At 36.3% G+C, this 22,698-nt stretch overlaps 1 protein-coding gene across 1 annotated transcript; it reads right to left on the reverse strand.

Moving 5' to 3' along the window:
- Positions 1-2,078: 2,078 nt before the first annotated feature.
- On the reverse strand, positions 2,079-20,896 carry tmem59l (transmembrane protein 59-like). Its single transcript, XM_073844167.1, has 8 exons — positions 20,611-20,896; positions 17,225-17,330; positions 15,233-15,327; positions 14,989-15,141; positions 5,785-5,893; positions 5,458-5,572; positions 4,007-4,124; positions 2,079-3,786 (listed from the first exon to the last, which is right to left on the reverse strand). Exons 1-8 carry the CDS (start codon positions 20,773-20,775, stop codon positions 3,628-3,630), a joined length of 1,020 nt encoding a protein of 339 aa, XP_073700268.1. The 5' UTR covers positions 20,776-20,896; the 3' UTR covers positions 2,079-3,627.
- Between the last annotated feature and the right edge of the window lie 1,802 nt (positions 20,897-22,698).

The raw sequence follows: 22,698 nt of genomic DNA on the forward strand, positions 1-22,698 counted from the left end.
GTGATTGTTTAATCGTGAAATTCTGCGATCTGACATTTCCTAATAGAGGGTTTGCACTTACGTCACAATTTGGTTAGTTACCTGGATGCGCGGCCATATCGGCGATACTCGGATGTAAACAACAGCATGGATTGCATGGGTAATGTACAACTGAATACATTGTTTATGCTAATTTATGCTGTCTAAACCACAGAAAAAATATGTGGGAGCTGCTCAACTATAGAAGGACTAAAGGGTACAATATTTTGACAAACTAAAGTTAATAGATGGTAAAGATACATACGAGCAATATTAATTAAGATATTAGCCTAATATTTCACCTACCTGACTGGAAATGATAATAACAAACACGGATGTTGTCAAGATTCTTGCCTGGGAAATCCTGGTTCAGTTTGGCCAACCACAAACGCCTTTTATTCCTCAGACAGTTTTTTACAATCTGCCAAAACATGACAATAATTGACCGTTTTCAGCAGCAATCATCAGCAAAATATGTGCGTTTGTTCGGTTCAGTGGCATTGTTTACATTCAGTGCCGTCAATATGGCCAATTGATGGCGCATCGTGAAAACACTGGCGACGCTGTATATCAAAATCCAACGCTATTTTCGCGCCTCTTGTATCACGTGCAGCTTCGCGCTCTGATACAACCAACGGTTAAATTGTAGTAAAAGTTACCTCAGAGGATGTCTATATTAATATTCCTGTACTTTTGTAGTTTTCTAAAGTGTGTAAGCTTTAAGACAGTACACAGGTAAGATTGTAATCTTATTTGAATTTCATGTATTTATTTGCGAGTTGCTGTACAATAAACGAGGTAATGTGAAATCAGTAAATAAACCCTAACAGGGTGATACAAAATCCCTCCGCGGGATTATGCCGTACCTAATGATGCAACTTCTCATACCTGTTGTTGTAATTCATCGATTATATTGGGTAGATCCATAGAACCAGGTGGGAAATGTTCTATCACAGCCGATGGGCACATGAAGAGTATGTGTGACAGGGTGTTAAATCTGAAGGAAGCTATTTTTGAAGAACAGTCTGCTGGACATCTCGCCTAAAATGTGCCGCTGACCTTCACAAGTTCGCACCTGCTTCACAGCACAGGTGGTTTGTTTTTGGAAAATACCTGTAAATGATAAGAGATGCAGTGGGCTGTAGAAGTCAAAACGTTCTGGGAAGCGAGTTTTAATGTGTCAGAAATGGGCTTTTGACACCCTATATGTAATGCCGGGGTTAAATTGAGGGTATATAACCAGTGATTCGTTTAAATTACATCTGTGTGCATGTAATAAAATAACCCCCGGGCGTCTACTGTAGTCTCTGTGAAAGTGCGCTATCTAGTGGGCATAGTGTGAATGTACACATTTGCACTGACATATGCCTCAACATCAAGCATTGTAGGTTACTATAGACGAACAAAATCACATTTAAAGAATTACTAGTAAATAGTAAATAAGAAAATACATGATATATATATAAAAAAAGAAACTATGTAAAAAAGCCATGTTACAATCCACAGCCATTCATTTTGCAGTAACCTTAAGCACTCTCCCGCCCCCTTGTGGTTAATGAATTATTACAATTACAGTGAAAATTCACTTTAAAAGTGTGCAGGTGACTTGAATAACAGTATTTTTGCAATAATTAGTCACTAAAATTGTTATAATTAACAGACAATGTTTTCAAAACCAGTCATAAGTAGCACAGGTATATTTGTAGCAATAGCCAACAATACATTGTATGGGTCAAAATTATCAATTTTTCTTTTATGCCAAAAATCATTAGGATAAAGATCATGTTCCATTTAGATATTTTATAAACTTCCTACAGTAAATATATAAAAACTTTTTAGTTTAGTAATATGCATTGCTATAAGCTTCATTTGGACAACTTAAAAGGTGATTTTCTAAGTATTTAAAAATTTTTGCACCCTCAGATTAGTTTTTCTCAGTTTTTCCTCATGTATAAATCTTAAATCAAAAAATTGACCCTTATGACTGGTTTTGTGGTCCAGGGTCACATATTTCAACAATAAAACAGTAATAATAATGCATAACATTTATAACAAGCTACTTTGATATTGTAATAATTTATTTGAATAGGAACTGGACCAACAGCAGCGTAATTACAACATGAAAACACTTTATTCGTCTGATATTATGGAGCATCTTATGGGAAACCGTTCAAAAGAGAAACAAAAGATATTACCGACTTGTATTTCATACAGTAATGATGAACCAGTAGATATTAAATGGCTTATTGAGGTATCCCACCTCTTGACTTCTTAGTAATCTATGGTCATAATTACAATGCCTACTGAACATTAAGCAAAAACACAAAGATCACGAGCGTACAGCAGTTTGTAGTTTCCAAAATAGATGGGAGGATATATTCAACGTCTCGTAGCGTACTAGCATGCACCGTGGCTGGGCTTAAACGGGGGAAAAATAGCAGCACAAGACAAATAGTGCCATGAAAGCCTGTCAGTTCTACATTCTAGTTACAAAAGAAATTTGTCAAAGCCTGCTAGGCGTTCATAACCCTTAACTCCAACCCAACTCCACCCAGTCGCTTTCTCGGGCCGAGATGGAGAATAAAAGGGGAAAGGCATTGGAATAATACAGCAATTCACATTCGGTCTGAACAGCAAGCGTTTTTCCTCTCTACGTTGGGAATAAATTTACAATGCATCGTGAAATCTAAAGGAGCTAAATGAGAGGTGAAAGACTACAGGCATATGCTTTAAGATTGGAATAAATACAAAAATAAATAAATAAATACACATCATGCTTCCTAGACATGAATGTGAGTAGTTTAGTCAGGCTTGTTATGGATGCATAATTACGCGTATGAAAATCGCCCTCTGTACCTGCTTGCATAAAAAACATCCTAAGCCTATAAAGACTGTTTTTTAACTTAACTATACAATTGAACAAAATCCTAATTTAACTCTTCGAACAACCGGCATTCACAATCTGTAGAGTAATTAAGAGTCCTTGTCAGTTTGATTACATATCAGTTCAAAGGACGCATTCATGTTTTGTAAACGTCGTAACGAAAGCAGATCTTTCGCTAATTGGCCACGTTTGATTTTTCCGTTGCTCGTTTCACATCAAAGCGAGAATTTACGAGTGCGACAGATTACCTTCAAAGCTTATCTTCCAGTTCAAATGCGTTGCTAATTAATAACAGGGAGGAGCGCTTTGAAAGTATTCACCGTTAAACTAAACGTTTGTAACGCCTTCTGCTCTTCTTTTGAGGTTGTGGCGCAATCTTCCATCTGAGGCCCTGTGTTTATTTTGTTCAAGAATTCGATAAGAACGGCGATAAGAAACTTGTTGCGAAGTTGTTACTAGTGTATGTATACATTATAGTCAAAAACGCGTTAGTACATTATGTGAACAAGCACCTAAACTACAATTCCATGAGGTTTTGCGAATTCGGTGAGGAGACTAGTATTCAGACAGGACGTACGCCGTAACCGATATAATAAATGTCGTCATGCATGTTTTTTTATTTATTTATTTAGAAAAACAATGTAACTTCCCCTTTAAATTGCGAGAAATAGCTCTGGAGATGAGTTGAACCCTAGTCGCCAAAAGTGTCGACCTCTTCGGTGCTTTTACAGAGATGTTTTGCTGAGGTCGACCTTGACCGGAAGCGGCCCCGCCTCCTTGCTCTCCTCCGATTGGCCGATTGTCATCGCGATCACTGGCGTCAAGTGGTAAGAGTTTACCTTGTGGGCGTCGTCCATGAATTCTTTATCTCCATTGATGCTAAGCTGTAGACACAACATTGATGATCATCATTTCACTTGTTGCTGTGCAAAAATTGTGTTTGAAACTATATTTTAGTTTAAATGAAGAAGTTCATATATATATATATATATATATATATATATATATATATATATATATATATATGCTGGATACTTGGCTGCTTTTCCTTTGAAATGTTCTTTCCTGGTCTGGCTTGTGTTTGTTTGATGAATGAACGGGTACCTGATTCTTGATGTGCTGCTCGGGTGCCGTGACCAGACTGGCACAGCTCAGCCACAGCATCACCATGATAGACAGGAAGAGGCATGCTGCTAAAATCCAACGCGGCAGTCCTGAGCGTCTAGGGGAAAGATAGGGGAAGAAGCTGCATACTGATGGTGTATGGTAAGAAATTACAACACTTAAAAAGTTTTTTTTAATATATACTAAAGTGTATATAATTTCAAATTTTGTGATAGATAATTGTGTGTGTGTGTGTGTGTGTGTGTGTGTGTGTGTGTGTGTATATATATATATAAATAATTAAAAAACTAACATACATATAAATTATATATGTATATAAAAACACAAATGTACAAAATATTATATATATATAAATAAATATTTATATACACATATATATAAAATTTAAAAAAAAACTATTTCATATATATATATATATAAACAAAATTATATGTACAAAATACTAATATATACTAAATTGTGTGTGTGTATGTGTGTGTGTGTGTGTGTGTATATATATATATATATATATATATATATATATATAATTGTAATAAATTACGACACTTAAATTTTTTATATACTAAAAGTTCAAATTTTGTGATTATGTGTGTGTGTGTGTGTGTGTGTGTGTGTGTGTGTGTATATATATATATATATATATATATATATATATATATATATACACACACTATTTATATACACTTTTGAATACTTTAAATGATACATACATGAATAATATACATTTAATTACATAAAATATAAATTAATAAATTAGATATACACACACAACATATTAAGTATTAAACTTGTTTTAAAAAAAAAGCCATTCAATAACTGATTAACAACCATTGACATTAAAGAGAAATTATTGAACATAGGAGCCTGATAAAATGCTTATTTAAAAGAAGAAAAAAAAACTGAAGTCTTCATATAGATAATGTACTGTTTTTTATTATAATACATAAAAAAATAAAGTGTTTACTTTTTGAAATTAAATTTAAAGACATTATACTATGACCAGGGGCGTAGCAGCCAATTTAAAAGTGGGGGGGACAGTATGGTCATGTGACCCAAAGGTGATGTTCATACAGTATAATACATTGTTTACAAGAGCAACAAGATTTGAAGCTCATGGCAGACGCCCAAGAGATTCGCGCTGTGATTGGCTAAATGTTACTTCACTCAAATCTAAGTAACAAATCAGAGACCAGGGGCGGAAATATTGGCGCTAGGTCAAAAAAAGTGGGGGGGACAGAATCACCTGTTTCTAAAAGTGAGGGGGACGTGTCCCCCCCGTCCCCCCCGGTTGCTACGCCCCTGACTATGACATAACCACACTGTTACCAAAATGCAATGTAAATATTTCTATGTACATGATCAATGGACCATCAAGCAGTTTGAACATTTAAACATGTCCTGACTGAAAAAAAAAAAAAAGTCCTTTTCACCTTGACATGCAGCCTAGGAAGTCGTGCTCAGCAGCTGGGTCCTCGGCATGTTGGCTGACATGCTTTCCTTTGGCCCCAGGTTTTGCCGCATTCCTCTCCCCATGTGACCGCCCACCTGGAAGGATGCAGAGGCAGCACTTTCAGCAAGTGGACATTGATTTAATGACCCTCCAGCTTCGGACAAACTAAAGCGGCGAGGTGCCGGATGTGTCGCAAATGAAAGTCAAAGCTCAAGCTCTGATCCTTGGCTCCACTTAAATGAGCTTTCAGAGGGGAAAAAACGAAAAGCTGTCAGCAGCCATCTGGGGTGAAAGCGGTCACTCTTACCAGTATGTGGCCGCTGTGTGTGGGAGTTGACTTGGGGCCAGGGTTTGTCGACCACGTTGGAGCGCGGGGCTTGTAACTCAGGCAAGGAGTACTCAATCTCTGGCTGGCTCTGGGAGAATCAACAAACACAATGTCAAGGGCAGGAAACAGCATTATGGGATTTACTCAGCTGAAAGGCTTCTGAATGAAATGGCTGGGTTTGTGACCGTTTTGTTGTGGTGAGGATTTCAACGCAATCGTGCACAGAGTAGCAAAGCAGAAACACAATTTGCAGAGTGACATAAAAATGCTCTGATTCTTACAAACATACAGATGATGAATAGCAGAGTTAAATATAATAACGTAGAGGGCACATTTTAAAAATACGACCAAAAAGTAGTGCTAAAGCAGTTCCTGTTTGCGCCTATATCACGTAGAGCTAGAATGAGCTGAAATAGATTCCCAAAAGTAATAATTGATAAAAGTACAATACTTATGGAAGCCCATTTCCACCACTGAATAAAAAAAAGTTATTGCAACTTTTTACCTCACAATTCTGATTTCTTTCTTAGAATTATGTGATACAAACTTGCAATTGCGATTTACAAAGTCAGAATTGTGGGTTATAAACTCACAATGACAGTTATAGTCACAATTGCATAATATAAACTCACAATAACAAATAATAGTCAGAATTGCATGATATAAAATCATGATTGTGAATTATGGTCAGAGTTGCGTAATATAAACTCATGATTGCAAGTTATAAAGTCAGAATTGCATGATATATCAAAATTGCGTGATATAAAATCGTGATTGCGAGTTATAGTCAGAATTGTGATATAAACTTGTGCTTGTGAGTTAAAAAGTCAGAATTGCGTGATATAAAAATCGCGAATGTGAGTTATAAAGTCAGAATCGTATGATATGAACTAGCGATTATAATTGGAAGTTATAAAGTCAAAATTGCGTGATCAGAAATACTGTCTTTTTTTGGTTACTGTACCTAATATTTAGAAAAAAAAAAAAAGACAAATGCTATATAAACACAGGTATCGGTAAGTACAACAAATAAAAGTATCGGTATTGGACTTGTTCTGGAAAAAGGGGTATCAGTGCATCCCTACCTACAACTGTGTTCTCAACGACCTTGACAAGTGGTACACACTTGACTTGGTAGCCCTGCCCACAGTGAAATCTCATTGGTCCAAATCATGCTCGACATATAATGCCTGTTCAATAAACTCTGAAGATATTCTAACTGGCTGTTATTTTGCCACTTCGCCCGCATTTGTGCTCTTACAGACATACTACTACCCACTCAGTTGTTGTCAAGCTGCACACAGTAAGGACATGGCGTAAAAAGGATAAGTCGACATTTCGGTTTACTTGACCCCATCGAGATTCTTTAAAAGCTACAGTCAGTTGCTTCCAGCTTGAGAAACCATGCAGGAACACCATGTCAACCCAGTCCCTCTTTCCACTCTCAATTACATGGCTGCCTGGTGGTGCTAAGCCAAACTGGTCAAACCGAATGCTAGACGCCAACTCTGACGAGAGCGAGGGGACTACTTGACTTGAATAAGAGCTTTTAAGCGGCCACTTTCAAGCAGGATCCAAAGTGATTTGAAATCTGTCTCATTAGTCTATGACTAGATGTGTCCTGTTCTGCCCCTCCATCTAGCCCTGTGTGTGTAAATTAGTACCTTTTTTCAGACTATGTTTCTTTAGTTCCCCCTTGAGATCTTATTAAACAGAGATTTTTGCTCTCTTCCACTGAATTCTTCTAAATCGGGCTCAGCAGAGCAGACCTCTGAGATAACCTCTCTGGGGAGGCTCGTATGAACCTCTGAAATGGCCACAGAGAGGCAACACACATGGTTTTTCATGTCAAGCCGCTGCAGACGAGAACGCAAGGAACTGTTTGGAGTGTCATGTTATTCCTACAGTCTAATAGTCTGTAACTGGACACATAAGGAGTACATTGAGATTGTACTTTTTACATATGTATAACTGACTGGTGTGTCCAATCTTAATTTCTAAAGATTAAAGGAATAGTTCAGAAAAAATGAAAATCCTGTCATCATTTACTCACCCTCATCATGTTCTAAACCCATATGACTTTCTTCTGTCAGGAGAAAATCTGAAGTCTGTTTTCGGGGCGCTTTTTTATGCAATTACAGTGAATTACAGCAATTACAGGGAGTGAAGCTTTCAAGCTTCAAAAAGGGTACAAGTATCATAAAAGTTCTCCATATGACATGTGCACTATATTGATCTTGAGAACTAAATAAGTCGGATTAATGAACAAATCATTCAAGGGTGCGTTTTATGTACAACAACGTAACTCGCTGCTTAACTTCTATAGTGCCATGCACTGCTGGAGAAATTGAAGGGATAGTTCACCCAAAAATTACAATTCTGTCATTACTCACCCTCATGTCGTTCCATGAGGTTGAGGAAGATCTTTGTTCATCTTCGGAAAACACAAATTAAGATATTTTGATGAAATCTGAGAGCCTGTATAGACTGCAACGAAACTACCAAGTTCAAGGCCCAAAAGGGTAGTAAAGACATCCTTATAATAGTCCATGTGACATCAGTGGGTTAAGAGTAATTTTATGAAATTACGAGAATACTTTTTGTGCAGAAAGAAAACAAAAATAACTACTTCAACAATTTCTTCTTTTCTGTGTCAGTCTTAGATACACGTTCACTAGAGTACCATGATGGATGTGGCATTTATTCGCTATGCTACTGAAAGACGTAGAATGAAATTAGTATATGTATGGAGTGAAAGGTGCTGTTATCTCCAACCCAATTTCATGGTAATTTGTACATATTCATATGATTTGTGAAAAATCGTATATATTTTACGAGGTGGCAAATTAGCAGGAGTTCATACGTAGGACCACCCCAATCTAGCTCCTAAACCTAACCCTTACACAAATCATACAAGCGAGGTCATACAAATTTGTACCATTTGTGAAAATCATATTTTACGAGGTGGCAAATTCGCAGAAATACGTACAAAGAGCCATCCCTAACCCCGCTCCTAAAACCTACCCCTCACACAAATCGTACAAATTCATACAAGTGAGGTCATACGAATTTGTACAATTTGTGAAAATCGTATTTTACGAGGTGGCAAATTTGCAAGGAATATATGTAAAGGACCACCCCTAACCCCGCTCCTAAACCTACTCCTCACAAAAATTGTACAAAATCGTACAAGTGAGGTCATACGAATTCCTACGATTTGTGAAAATCCTATTTTATGAGGTGACAAATTTGCAGGAATATGTACGAAAAACCATCCCTAACCCTACTCCTACACCTACTCTTCACACAAATCATACAAAACCATATAAGCAAACAAATTTGTACGTTTAGCAAAAATTGTATTTTACGAGGTGGCAAATTCGAAGGCGTTTGTATGAAGGGCCATCCCTAACCCCGCTCCTAAACCTACCCCTAACAAAAATCGTACAAAATCATACCAGCGAGGCCATATGACTTTATACGATTTGTGAAAATCGTATTTTACGAGGTGGAAAATTCGCAGAAATATGCCACCTTGCCACCTTGTAGAACAACTCATTAGTGCAAAACCAAGTCAATGCGCATGTGCGACCTGCGCGTACAAAATTTGCATCAAACGCAGTATTCGCACACCCTGGCATACACGTAAAAAACTAAATATACTTTGACCTTTAGCTTAGGTATTTTACTCAAGAGCATCGTCTACATGTTTTACTACATTTCAAATCACAGGTCGAGAGTAGTTGTTGCAACCACACAATTTACGGTGTTGGCAATTGTTCATTAAAACTATGTTTCGGAAATTACAATGCGAATAACTTGCAAATATAGTTGGCAAATGTTGATATTTGGAAACGTACCCCAGATTGGTTTTGAGAACAAGGATCAGCCAATTAACAAAGCTATTGGAAGACTTGCGAAAAATATAGTGCAAGAGTCATATGGACCAGTTTTATGGTGGTTTTGCATCCTTTCTGAATGGCATTTACATTCAGAATATACTTGTTTGTGTTCCATTGAGGAAAGCACATCATATGGGTTTTTAACAACTTGAGGGTGAGTACAGAATTAAGTTTTTTGGCTGAACTAATTCTTTACATAAACAAACATGGGAATACATGCAGTCATGAAATGCAACATAGTATGGGCAATTTAGCTCTGCGAAAAGCTAGAGTCTCGCAGTTGCGTTAATTGAAAGGGATGCTGTCAAAAATATTGAATCCAGATGTCCGCAAGGGATGAGAATCAAAGGGGGAAAAATGAACATCTGAGGAAGTTAATGTTGACTGGCCACAGACCAATGGAATCTTGCCATTAGTGAAAGCGGTCTGATGTGCATCTGTCACGCATTACCGCAGAACTCGCCAAAGGTGATCAATGCAGCTTACGAGACTGCCAAAAAGACGAGGCCGAGATTGTTGACTTCATAGTAAACAATCCCATTTCCCTTATTAGGAATTTGCTCGCTTTCTCCAAACTCGTCTTTTCGCATGTAGCGGCCGTCCACATTGAACTAGTCCAGAATTTAAACAAGATGGCCGACCTCCTTCCAAACAAAAATCCATCGCACCAATCAGTGGCTATTCAGCGACCGAGTCGTGTTTACCCCTTCAGCTCGGAGGAAATAGTCTGATTCCTGTTGATTACCTCTGAGGGACTCATCAAAACCCTGGACAGAACGAACAAACATTAAGTCCAGACTGCAGTGTAACCAATGTCAAATGTCCGCCTGGTACTGATGTGAAACTAGGCTGCAGATCACAGCGTAGATCTGGGGGACTGGGTATTTTTACTTGTTTTTTTTTTACATTTTAATTAAAAAAGCAAATATCTGGGTTACAGTGAGGCACTTATGGAAGTGAATGGAGTCAATCTGTAAACATTAAAACACTCACTGTTTCAAATGTACAACCACAAGATGTAAACAATATGTGTGTTAACATGATTTTAGTGTGGAAAAATTGCTTACAAACCATTTCTGTGTAAAGTTGCATCCAATTTTACAACATAAACTCTAAAACTACTGTATAAATGATTTAAACAGCTTTACAACTCAAATAATATACAAAAGAATTCACATTCACTTCTACATACAGTGGAATTCAACGGGTTGTGTCCAAATTGCAGTTTTAATGCTGCTTCAAAGGGCTCTACAAAATCCCAGCCAAGGAATAAGAGTCTTATCTAACGAAACGATCAGCCATTTAAAAAAAAAAAAAAAAAAAAAAAAAAAAAGACAAATTACATACTTTTTAACCACAAATGTTCATCTTGCACTCAAGCATTACGTACTTACATTGGAAAAATCACACATGACCTAGACGGATGTACTGACCCAGTGTTTACAAAGTGAGCGTGCAAAGAAAGTCATACGACCTTTACAAAAAAAAAAAAAAAAAAAAAAAAAAAAAAGGTAAAACAAACGATTTTCAGTTTTTCACCCTACCCTACCTTTTTAAACCGAAGTACACAGATGAAGAACTAACAATGAATGACCTTTCCAACGTGATTACAAGAAGTTGTTGATGCAGAGCTAGTGCGAAACAAGCATTTGTGGTTAGAAAGTATATACATTTTTATTGTTTTAAGAAAATGACTAAATGTTTCGCTAGACAAGACCCTTATTCTTCGGCTGGGATGGTGTAGAGCCCTTTGAAGCTGCATTGAAACTACAATATGGACCTTCAACCAGTTGATCCTCATTGAAGTCTATATGGAGAAAAATCCTGGAATGTTTTCGTCAAAAACCTTAATTTCGTTTCTACTTAAGAAAAAAAAGAAAGAAATGAACATCGTGGATGACATGGGGGTGAGTAAAATATCAGAATTTTAATCCTTTAATTAACTATCCACCTGCAAAAGCAAACAACCAGATTTAACATTTAAGCTTTAAAAATAGAATACCTCTAATTTTATTCACAAACATTTGACCTGTTTTATAATTTGGTATAGAAGATGTTTTAAAAAAAAACTGTTCCAGAAAAAAAGTTAATGGAGAACTTGAGCTTCAGGAGAACTTCCGCTGGAGAACTTCAAGCATCAATCAAAGAGCCGAACAAGCTGGTTCATAAAGAATTTTACATTTGGTTCCTACCGATACCACTTGCTAGTTATTGGATTTTCCTCAACATGCAACTTCAGGGAAATTTGCGCAGTGCTGTAGGAGGCACTTGGGGAAGGTCTTTCTGAAGTGCAAGAATTCCCTCCAGACTTTCCTTCGAAGATACGTTTCATTAGTTCCTCGCAAAAATCAAACAGATTATAACATAAATCACATTTATGGAGGAACTTTCAAAATCCGGCTCACACCGAGTCAAGTCCAAAGCTCCGTATTCTGTTTTTATGCTGTGCTATTTATATTACAGTTGTGCGGTGGTTCACGTAACTGTGAAAACTGCATCATCTGGGCCAAATGCACACCACAGCAGGTCTGTTGAAAAACAATCTGTTTTCTTTTCTCTGTTTAGACGCCCGAGGCAAATAGCCCATCATTAGTGCTCCACTTCCTCCAGAAATTGAGTCTTGACGAAGTTCTTATTCCATATGCTTGATTTAGCGCATAGGTAGCGCGATGTTACCGCTAAACCTTGGGTTTTTCACCGTCTGTGCAATCTCTGGCCCATCGGGCTGGCCGTCTTCCAGCTGACCGCTAAATACAGGCTAGGCCTGCCGCAGGACGGCTGTGGAGGTTTTCTCTCGCCTCTTCTCCTGTCACAACCGTTAAATGCACATTCATCACGGCTGCGACTAAACTGAGAAATCATGGATGAGTTTGTAATGATGTATATTTAGATTTTCTGTTTGTTTTGGTGTTTTCAAGTCAGTATTTTAACAACCATCTTTATTCACAAGATCTTTTTGCGGTCATCTAATGATTGTGGATGGTTTAGAAACAGCAGGAATCTTACAAAAACATGTTAAGCTAGCGATACAGTTGGATGACCTCCAGGGAGAATAAGGTTTCTGATTTAACATCACTGGTTCTTCTTTGAAGAACCAGCCCCCTGCGCTCATATGATCCCAATAGTGCAGCGATGTGACCGCAACCTTCGTAAAACATACCAGATCTTGAAACCAAGAGCATATGAGAGTCACTAGTGGAATCTTCTACACCAGTGATTCTCAACTGGTGGGTAGAGACTCAAAAATGAGTCACAGGTCCGATCTGATAGGGAAAAACAATGCTAAATGCAAATAATAAAACTCAAAACACTTGAAATGGAGGAGAAAATGCTTCCAATATATTTTGTTGCAGACAGGTTGAGTAGCTTGTTTTTCCTTAATTTATAATGCCATGAGCAAGAAACCCTTGATATTTAAGACATTTAGAAAGCATTTAAAATATTTAAAGCATTTAAAATATTGAATATGTAATGTGTAAAAATTAATTTACGTTACCAGTCAAAAGTTTTTGAACAGTAAGATTTTTGATGGTTTTTTTTTTTCTAAAGAAGTCTCTTCTGCTCACCAAGCCTTCATTTATTTAATCCAAAGTACAGCAAAAACAGTAATATTGTGAAATATTTTTACTATTTAAAATACCTGCTTTCTATTTGAATATATTTTAAGATGTAATTTATTCCTGTGATCAAAGCTAGATTTTCAGCATCATTACTCCAGTCTTCAGTGTCACATGATCTTTCAGAAATCTTTCTAATATGCGGATTTGCTGTTCAAGAAACATTTTTTATTTTTAATATTAATATTTAAAACAGTTGAGTACATTTGTTTCAGGATTCTTTGATCTTTAACTTTATACACTATACCATTTTTTGGGGGAAAGAAATTATAGAAATGAATACTTTTATTTAGCAAGGATGCTTTAAATTGATTAAAAAAGTGATGATAAAGACATTTATAATGTTACAAAATAAACCTGAAAAATATCTTACTCAACAGTTTTCAACGTAATAATAATAATAATAATGTTTTTTGAGCAGCAAATCAGAATATTAGAATGATTTCTGAAGGATCATGTGACTGGAGTAATGATGCTAAAAATTTGGGTGCTTTCACATCTGTGGTTCGGTTCATTTGGTCCGGACCAAGAGCAACAAATGATACATTGTAGCATTTTTCTGCCGTTTAGGGTCCTTTTCACACCACACTGATTGCTCTGGTCCGAACCAGTTGAAACGAACCAAAATGCAGTCATGTGACAACATCCACCTCACTCGTTGGCCAGATCTTGTCATTGAACCACTGATCTATAATAGAGAATTATACAGATCAGTGTGTTGAACGTATTTTCTAAACTGTTAGGGGCCATTCACATGTCCCGTCTTTTGCGCGCTCAAGCTCGTTATTTCAAATGTAGACGCGCGGTATGCGCACTCAGAATGGAAGCGACGTGCACGTTTTTTCCATTCGCGAACGCGCCGCATCGAGATAAAAACATTGCAACTTTTCAGAATGCTGCAAGCGCACCGCAGGTCATGTGACAAACCAACCAATCAGCTTCATCCTCTCCCTTAATAACATTGAAAGCATTGACAAGTTGGAGAAACAGCTTATCATAGCTGTACAGGCGTTTTCCATGCGTTTTTAGGCGCGACATGTGAACGGCCCCTTAAACAATGAGAAAGATTGTGATGTTCTTGTGAGTTTTCGAAAGTTGGGACCTATATGATCATCAGACCAAATTTACGAGGCTCCGCACCTCCTCACAACTGCAAGTTTGTCTGCGAGCTGTCATGGGGCTATGTTGCTAAAGCGCTAACTGTCAACAAATACTTGTCCTCATCCCATAATGAACAGCGCAGCGGACTACGGCAGCTGGATTAGTCCAAAAAGGCGCAGTACTTTTTGCGGTTGGGTCTGTTCTAGTTCGGTTCATGTTCTCACCACAAACGAACCGCTCCAGTGTTCGTTTGAAAGCGTACCGAGACCACCTCTTCAAGGAGGTCTCGGTACGCTTTTTTGGTCCGCTTTTGGTGCGCACTCGAGTGCGATGGCTACATTCACACCTGCCCAAACGAACCGCACCAAGAGGGAAAACGAACTCTAGTGCGATTCAACCGAACTAAATAAGGCAGGTGTGAAAGCACCCTTTGTTTCATACCAAAAGTCTCCTGCTCTGTCTTGTCTGTCGGCAAAGGTTCAGTTTTGTTACCGTTTAAAGCAAAACTAGTTGAGAAACACAGTTGAGGTTTACTCAGAAAGCAGAGATGCTGATGGACTAACCTGAAACACAACAACCTTCCCATCATCAGCCTGCAGGTAGAAGGTCCAGGTGGAAGAAATGAAGCTCTGGGCGGAGCTGACGATGTCATTGCACCAGCTAGACACGGCATCCATAACAGAGATAGGCTTGGGGCGGTTGGTCAGGGCCTTGAGCTGCAGATCAAGCCGAGAGCAATTTTATAGAGTTTGATAGAGATGTCAAAACATCACCACAACCCCAAAAGGAAACAAGCGTGAGTCGTACCTTTCTCCGTTTGATCTCCGGCTCAGCGGGTTGGCTGGCACACCCCGTGCTGCACGCCTCCTGCTCCAGCAGTTTACTGTAGGCCTCCTGGCATGCTGCACACACACATAAACGATACCTGTCAGGCGGCTCCATCTCCATTCAACCCTCCCCACGGTCAAGCAGTCATCAATATCAACAAACATCTGAGCAGCAGCCTCCCGCACCAGAAAGCGCAGGATTGATTTTCAATAAAACAGCTTCCCTCATGCCTAGCAGCTTCCCACAGACAGCTCTGTTTGCCACTAGCACACAATACCATCTCTAGATAAAAATGAACGCTATCAGCTTGTCTGCACACTCTATAGGATATGTCCTCGGGCTATGTACACTCCATTCCAAAACATTAGCGTCGTCAATTGCGTTTTGAAAGGCAAAAAGATTTTTTTCTTGCTTTGAATTTGTACCAGCACTATTTTAGTGGTTCTTAAAGTAGTTCACCCAAAAATGTAATTCTGTCATTAATTACTCATCCTCATGTTGTTTCGAACCCGTAAGACCTTTGTTCAACTTCACAACACTAAGATATTTTTAATGAAATCCAAGTATTCTCATAGCTTCATAACATTATGGTTGAACCACTGATGTCCCATTGGCTATTTTATCGATGTTCTTACTACCTTTCTGGGCCTTGAGCGTGGTAGTTGCGTTGCTGTCTATGCAGGGTCAGAAAGCTCTCGAATTTCATCAAAAATATTGTAATTGGTGTTCCGAAGATGAACGGCGTTTTTGGGAGAACAGTCACTTTAAGAGATTTTGGACTGAAAAACAGTACTTTCGGTACAGTTACAACTTTCATTATTCAACAAATTTTCTGCAAAATAAACTATGATTGGGAATATTGCATGAGGGTGAAAGATAAGGTGTGGTCACATTTACTGTTTGGCAGAGTTTTTGCTGAAGAAATACAGGCATTTCCACATGATTCCACAGGACTCTGAATTTTGTCCGAGGGCGAACAATGTAGTCACAGATTTCACAACAGGTTCAAGCTGGTCACCTCAATTCACTACAATGACCAACAAAAAGCAGCTTGGTTGGACGATTGACCTGTTTTTGTCCACAAACTTTCGCAAGTGTGACTATGCAATTGAACTCCATTCAAGTCCTCTTGAGAAGTTTGTATCTACAAGTGCTGAAATCATAATTATTATATTATTTCAAGAGATTTCAGTCAGAAAAACTTAGAGACAGTTCACCCAAAAATGAAAATTACCCCATGAATTACTCACTCTCAAGCCATCCTAGATGTATATGACTTTTTACTTTCAGACAACTACAATCTGAGTTGTCCTGGCTCTTCCAAGTTTTATAATGGCAGTAAATGTGTGTTAAGATGTGAAGCCCAAAAAACTGCATCCATCCATCATAAAAAGTGCTCCACACAGCTCTGGGGGGTTAATAAAGGCCTTCTGAAGGGAATTCGATGCGTTTTTTTGTCAGAAATGTTCATGAAAGAGTGACGTTCCAGCAGATAGTGTAGGACGTAGACATAGTGCAGTGAAAGAGAGCAAAACAAAACACTGGTCATGAATTAAAAGTACAAAATAAGGATTTATAAAGAAAAATGTTTTCCTTTGCTGTAAACAAAACTTGGTTCTCGCAAGACTAGCCACTCTAGTTAATGCGTGTACGACAGTTTGTGAAAGCTAGAGATTACGGTTTATAAAGTTTTAAATACGGATATTTTTCTTACTCAAACGCATTGATTCACTTCAGAAGGCCTTTATTGACCCACTGGAGCCTTGTGGAGCACTTTTTATGATTGATAGATGCACTTTATTGGACTTCACAATCTCAACACCCATTCACTGCCATTATAAAGAGAATGAAGAAACACCTAGGATGGCTTGAGTAAATGAGGTAGTTTTCATTTTTGGGTGAACCCTCATCCTGTTTTACAAAAAAGTAAAGGATGTTGAATGGTTCTGAACTGGTTGAAATGTGTCATACCTCCCTGGCACTCTTCCTTGCTGGTATTGATGCCCGTATTGCCATTCACAAACTGGCAGATGGAGTAGAGCCGACAGCCGCGGTGACAGGCATTCATGATGGAGTCCTGTAAAAGCAAGGTAAAGTCTTTACTCAGAATAAATCTTTTTTTTGTACAGTCATAAATGTAAATCCAAGAATCGCTATAATTGTTGTTCAGATGTTTATCCACAGAGAGGTTGTGGCCACATGGAAGTGTTCTCAAAGGATGTTTCATGCTGAAAATCATTATGCAAGATGTGACATGCACACGGTTTTCCGAACCACACATCAGAATCGAGGATTGATTGTGGGTGGAGATAGAAGAGCAAAGTGAGGTGATTCAAACCCATGGGAGGTCGATTCATGACCTTTAGAGTAACGGAAGTCGCCTGACCCTGCAGTGACCTTCAATATCACCTTCAGAGTCCACAGGGAAAAGAATACAATGTACACAGTATATTTTGTGTTTACATTGCAGTTGTTGAAGTTAACCAATTAAAACAATTATATCATTAAATCATTTACAATAAGTATCTTAATTACAAGGTAAAAGCTCAGACGAATTTCAGCAACACCTTGGGCTAGATTTACTAAACAGGGCAAATTAGTGTTAAAGTGCAATTCCTTAAAAGTGCCAATGGGAGGGGAAAATTCAGTGTGTGATTTACCAACAACGCACACATTAAAGTACAGACGCAGCCAGATCATTTCCATAATGACCCGCGCAATCTACCAAGAGCAACGCAAATTACCACCCGCTTTAAGATTATTAATAATGGTACAAATACCAGTAATTTGACAAGCACATACGATAGTAAATTTTAATACACTCCTCTCATAAATTTTGCGTCTGAAAGATAAACTCCTACAAATGCATATTCAGGGTCAGGCGCAAAAATAACTGTCCGCGCCTTTTTTCACTGCGCATGTTAAATCCTGACAGTACTATTTTAATGGCAAAAGACAGTTGGCGCAAACAAAAGATGTTAGTAAATCTGGCCCCATGTTTCTTGATAAGGTACTTTTTGAGTCACTCAAAGTTCTTTAAAGAAGATTTGTTCACGGATTTATTCAGTGTATCATTTGACAAGTTGCACTGTTACTCCAGTAGTTGCCGACACCGGAGTCTTTTTGTGTCATGAGCGAGTCCTCGAATCAAAAAACAGCGAGATGTGATTAGATTTTCATAGATAGATAGATAGATTCAACTCCTAGTCAAGTGACTCCTATGAACCGGTTCTTTTTACCGAATTTAAAACATTCTGCGCAAACCGTGTAGTCTGATTTTTTAAACAAATGAATGATTCTCAAAAGCCAGTTATCTTAAGATAATCAAAAAACGTATGGATTAGATGGAGCAGTTATTGAATGGCAAGAACAATTCATTTTATTATGATTCTGTTCATTATGAGCTTTAGTGTAATAATTTGTATTCCATAAAAATGAATAAATGGAAGTTACGTTTAAAGGTCTCTAAAAAGTATGCAAGTCATTTAAACACCATACTTAAATGAATTTACAGTATTATTTTACCAAAATTAGAGGGATCATACAAAATGCATGTTATTTTTTTATTTAGTACTGAACTGAATAAGATATTTCACATAAAAGACATTTACATATAGTCCACAAAAGAATAGTTTAATTTATAAAAATGACCCCGTTCAAAAGTTTACATACACTTAATACAGTGTAGTTACCTGAATGAGCCACAGGAGTTTTTTATTTATTTTTTTATTTTTTTAGTGAGAGTCCCTTGTTTGTCCTGAACTGCCCGCTGTTCTTCAGACAAAAATCCTTCAGGTCCCACAAATTATTTGCTTTTTCAGAATTTGTGTGTATTTCCAACAATGACTGTATGATTCTGAGATCCATCTTTTCACACTGAGGACAACTGAGGGACTCATATGCAACTATTACAGAAGGTTCAAATGTTCACTGATGCTTTAGAAGGAAACACAATACATTAAGAGCCAGGGGACTCATTTTGAATGTGAGGAACAGGGTCAAATTTAACTTATTTTGTCTTCTGGGAAACATGTAAGTATCTTCTGTAACTGCTGAAAGGCAGTTATAAATGAAAAAAAAAAAAGATATTTAGGCAAAATAAGAAAAAAGTCCCTCAGTTGTCCTTAGTTTGAAAAGAGGGGTCTCAAAATCATACAGTCATAGTTGGAAAGGGTTCAAATACACAAAAATGTTGGAAAACCAAAGAATTTGTTGGACCTGAAGGACTTTTCTGAAGAACAGCAGGCGGTTTAACTGTTCAGGATAAACAAGGGGCTCACTAAACAAACAAAAAAAACACAGCTGTGGATTATTCAGGTAACAACACATTAAGAATACATTCAACATTAAGAATCAAATGCATTTAAACTTTCGAACAGGGTCATTTTATATAAATTCAACTATTATTTTCTCCAGCAAACTATATGTAAACATCTTTTATGTGAAATATCTTACTCAGATCAGTACTAAATAAAAAAACAACATGCATTTTATTCGATTCCTCTTATTTTGCTAAAATAATTAGCATTATGCAGATTCTGCAAGGTGTATGTAAACTTTTGACCTCAACTGTATATCTTATTTGTTATCTCTGTTCTGTTAATGTCAAATTAACTCGTTTTTAATGGCAGTTAATGCTAGAATTAGAATCGTTAAAATCAATTCTCATCCCTGCAGACTGAGACGAATCACCTCAAGTGCAAAGCGATGCAGGCTGTAAGGAAAACAAGGATGTCAGTTTCTAAATATATTTTTTAGAAAACAATTCCTTCACGTTATACACGAGCTAAACGACCGCAACAGAACGACGTCGCCTGAGGATATCGAGCAAACATCAACCCGCATCGTTACAAGCGTTTATGGGCCAACATCAAACAATAGAGATGCGCTCATGTGCTTCTATTGCCGCGCTCCGTTTGGCGCATTTAGCACGTAGAACGTTCGTTGCAGTTTAAACACATCCGAATGACAGCCGCGGCTAGACAGGTCTGCATATTGAGCGTTAAATTCATGCGTCAAAAAGCATCATTCTCGGCCTGTTCTGTTCCTGGCGGATACAAAGTAACGTTTCCATGCGGTGCCAGGGAACTGGGACACAGAAATCCATGAATCGATTAAGAATTGGCTAGGGGTGCTGCCAAATAATGCTCCCATCTTTGCGCAGTGTCTTTACGCAGAACAGTTTTGTGTCAAAATGAACGTTTGGTTTCATCCCGGACCATTTCCAATTGCAAAACGACTTTATTCACATCTGCAAATGGCTGCGACTCTAGTAAACGCAGCATCCTATTAAACGCATTTTTGTCCACAGGCCGTTACAATATATACTGCAGAAGCATCTGGTACGTGGCACTTACTTTGGCGGGGCTTTTGTTTTTGATGGACATCTGGCATTGCTTTTTGCAGTAATTGATATCGCCCAGTTGGTTGTCAAACAGATCAGATGATGCCGCCGCCAACGCCACCAGAATCAGAGAGACGAGCGCGGGAACGCCGCGCACCCTGCCGCCGAACTGGAGCATCTTTTTTTCGCTGGATTCGGTGCACTGGCGCGTCTGCCGGGTTCGGTGCGTCTCGACCTGTCCCTGCCGTTGCTGCTTCGGTTCGGGCTCTAGCAGCAGCCTCGTGCCTTTGATGCGCCGTGTCGTCACTCCTCACATCATCACGCACGCGCTGCGCGTCTCCGGCCAGTGCATTGCATTGCAGTAGATCAGGCATAAAGAGTGGATGGAAACAGTACAGGGGGAAATATTTCTAGTACTTTAATGTAAATAACAGCCGCATGAAATAAAGTTCTGATGAGGATGACTGTAAAGATCGTATTCTGCCGGCAATTAAAATTAATACATTTATTTAAAATATAATTACATTTAACTCGTTAAAACAGTATGATTATTATTGCTATTAATATTTCTTTTTATTTTAATGTAATTTATAATGTATATACAGGTACTGTAAAATAAAATAATATAAAATACTATTGCAGTCACAATACAGCAATGTAAGAATTCAACTTTTTAAAACAGTATTTTATTTGTATATATAATAATTTTATAGGTAGATAGATATAGTTTTAATGTTATTAAATTAGTATACTATATATACATACATACTGTGTATATAAACTAAAATAATGTAAAATACTATAATTAATATGATTTAATATTGATAATAATAATATTAATATGTTTATATATATATATATATATATATATATATATATATATATATATATATATATATACTAAAATAACATAAAATACTATAATTAATATTATTATTAAGTAATATTGCTAATAATTAATAATATTATTAATAATATTATTACCTTTATGTGATTATACATATACTAAATAATGTAAAATACTATTGTAATTAATATTAACACTTATTAATATTGCTAATAAATAATATTAATATTATCTCTCTCTCTCTCTCTCTCTCTCTATATATATATATATATATATATATATATATATATACTAATATAATGTAAAATACTCAATTAATAATAATAATAGGAATTAATAATTATTAATATTATAACATTTATGTGATTATATATATATATATATATATATATTAAACAATGTAAAATACTATCATAATTAATATTAACATTTATGAATATTGCTAATAATTAATATTAACATTGTTATCTATATATCTATATATATAGCTAATAAATAATAATAATATCTATACTAATATATATATATAATGTAAAATACTATCATAATTAATATTAACATTTATTAATATTGCTAATAATTAATATTAACATTATCTTTATTTATTTATATATATAGCTAATAAATAATATTAATATTATCTCTATATGATATATATATATATATATATATATATATATACTAATATAATGTAAAATACTATTATAATTAATATTAACATTTACTAATATTAGTAATAATTAATATTTTTATATTTATATGATACATATAAGATCATTTAAAATACTATTATAATTAATATTAATGTTAATGTAAAATACTACTATAATTAATATTATCTTATATATATTATAATTAATTAAATATTATATATATAATAATGTAAAATATTATAATTAATATTGCTAATAATTATTTTTTATGATATATATAGATGTATATACTAAAATATCGTAAATACTATTACAATACTAATCAAATTAATATAACAATAATTAATATTAATATATATATATATATATATATATATATATATATACACATATATATATATATATATATATATATATATATATATATATATAAACACACACAATGTATATATAATACTAAAATAATGCATTTATTGCTATTTTTTATCCCATTTTTCATTTGCAAAATAGATGTTTATGTGTTACTTTAATGTTTTATAGAACTTAACTTTTATTAAATTAAAAATTTATTTTACTAAAAAAAGCAGTTTGTTTTACTAAT

Source organism: Garra rufa, chromosome 7 (assembly GCF_049309525.1).
Source record: "Garra rufa chromosome 7, GarRuf1.0, whole genome shotgun sequence".
Taxonomy (NCBI): Eukaryota; Metazoa; Chordata; class Actinopteri; order Cypriniformes; family Cyprinidae; genus Garra; species Garra rufa.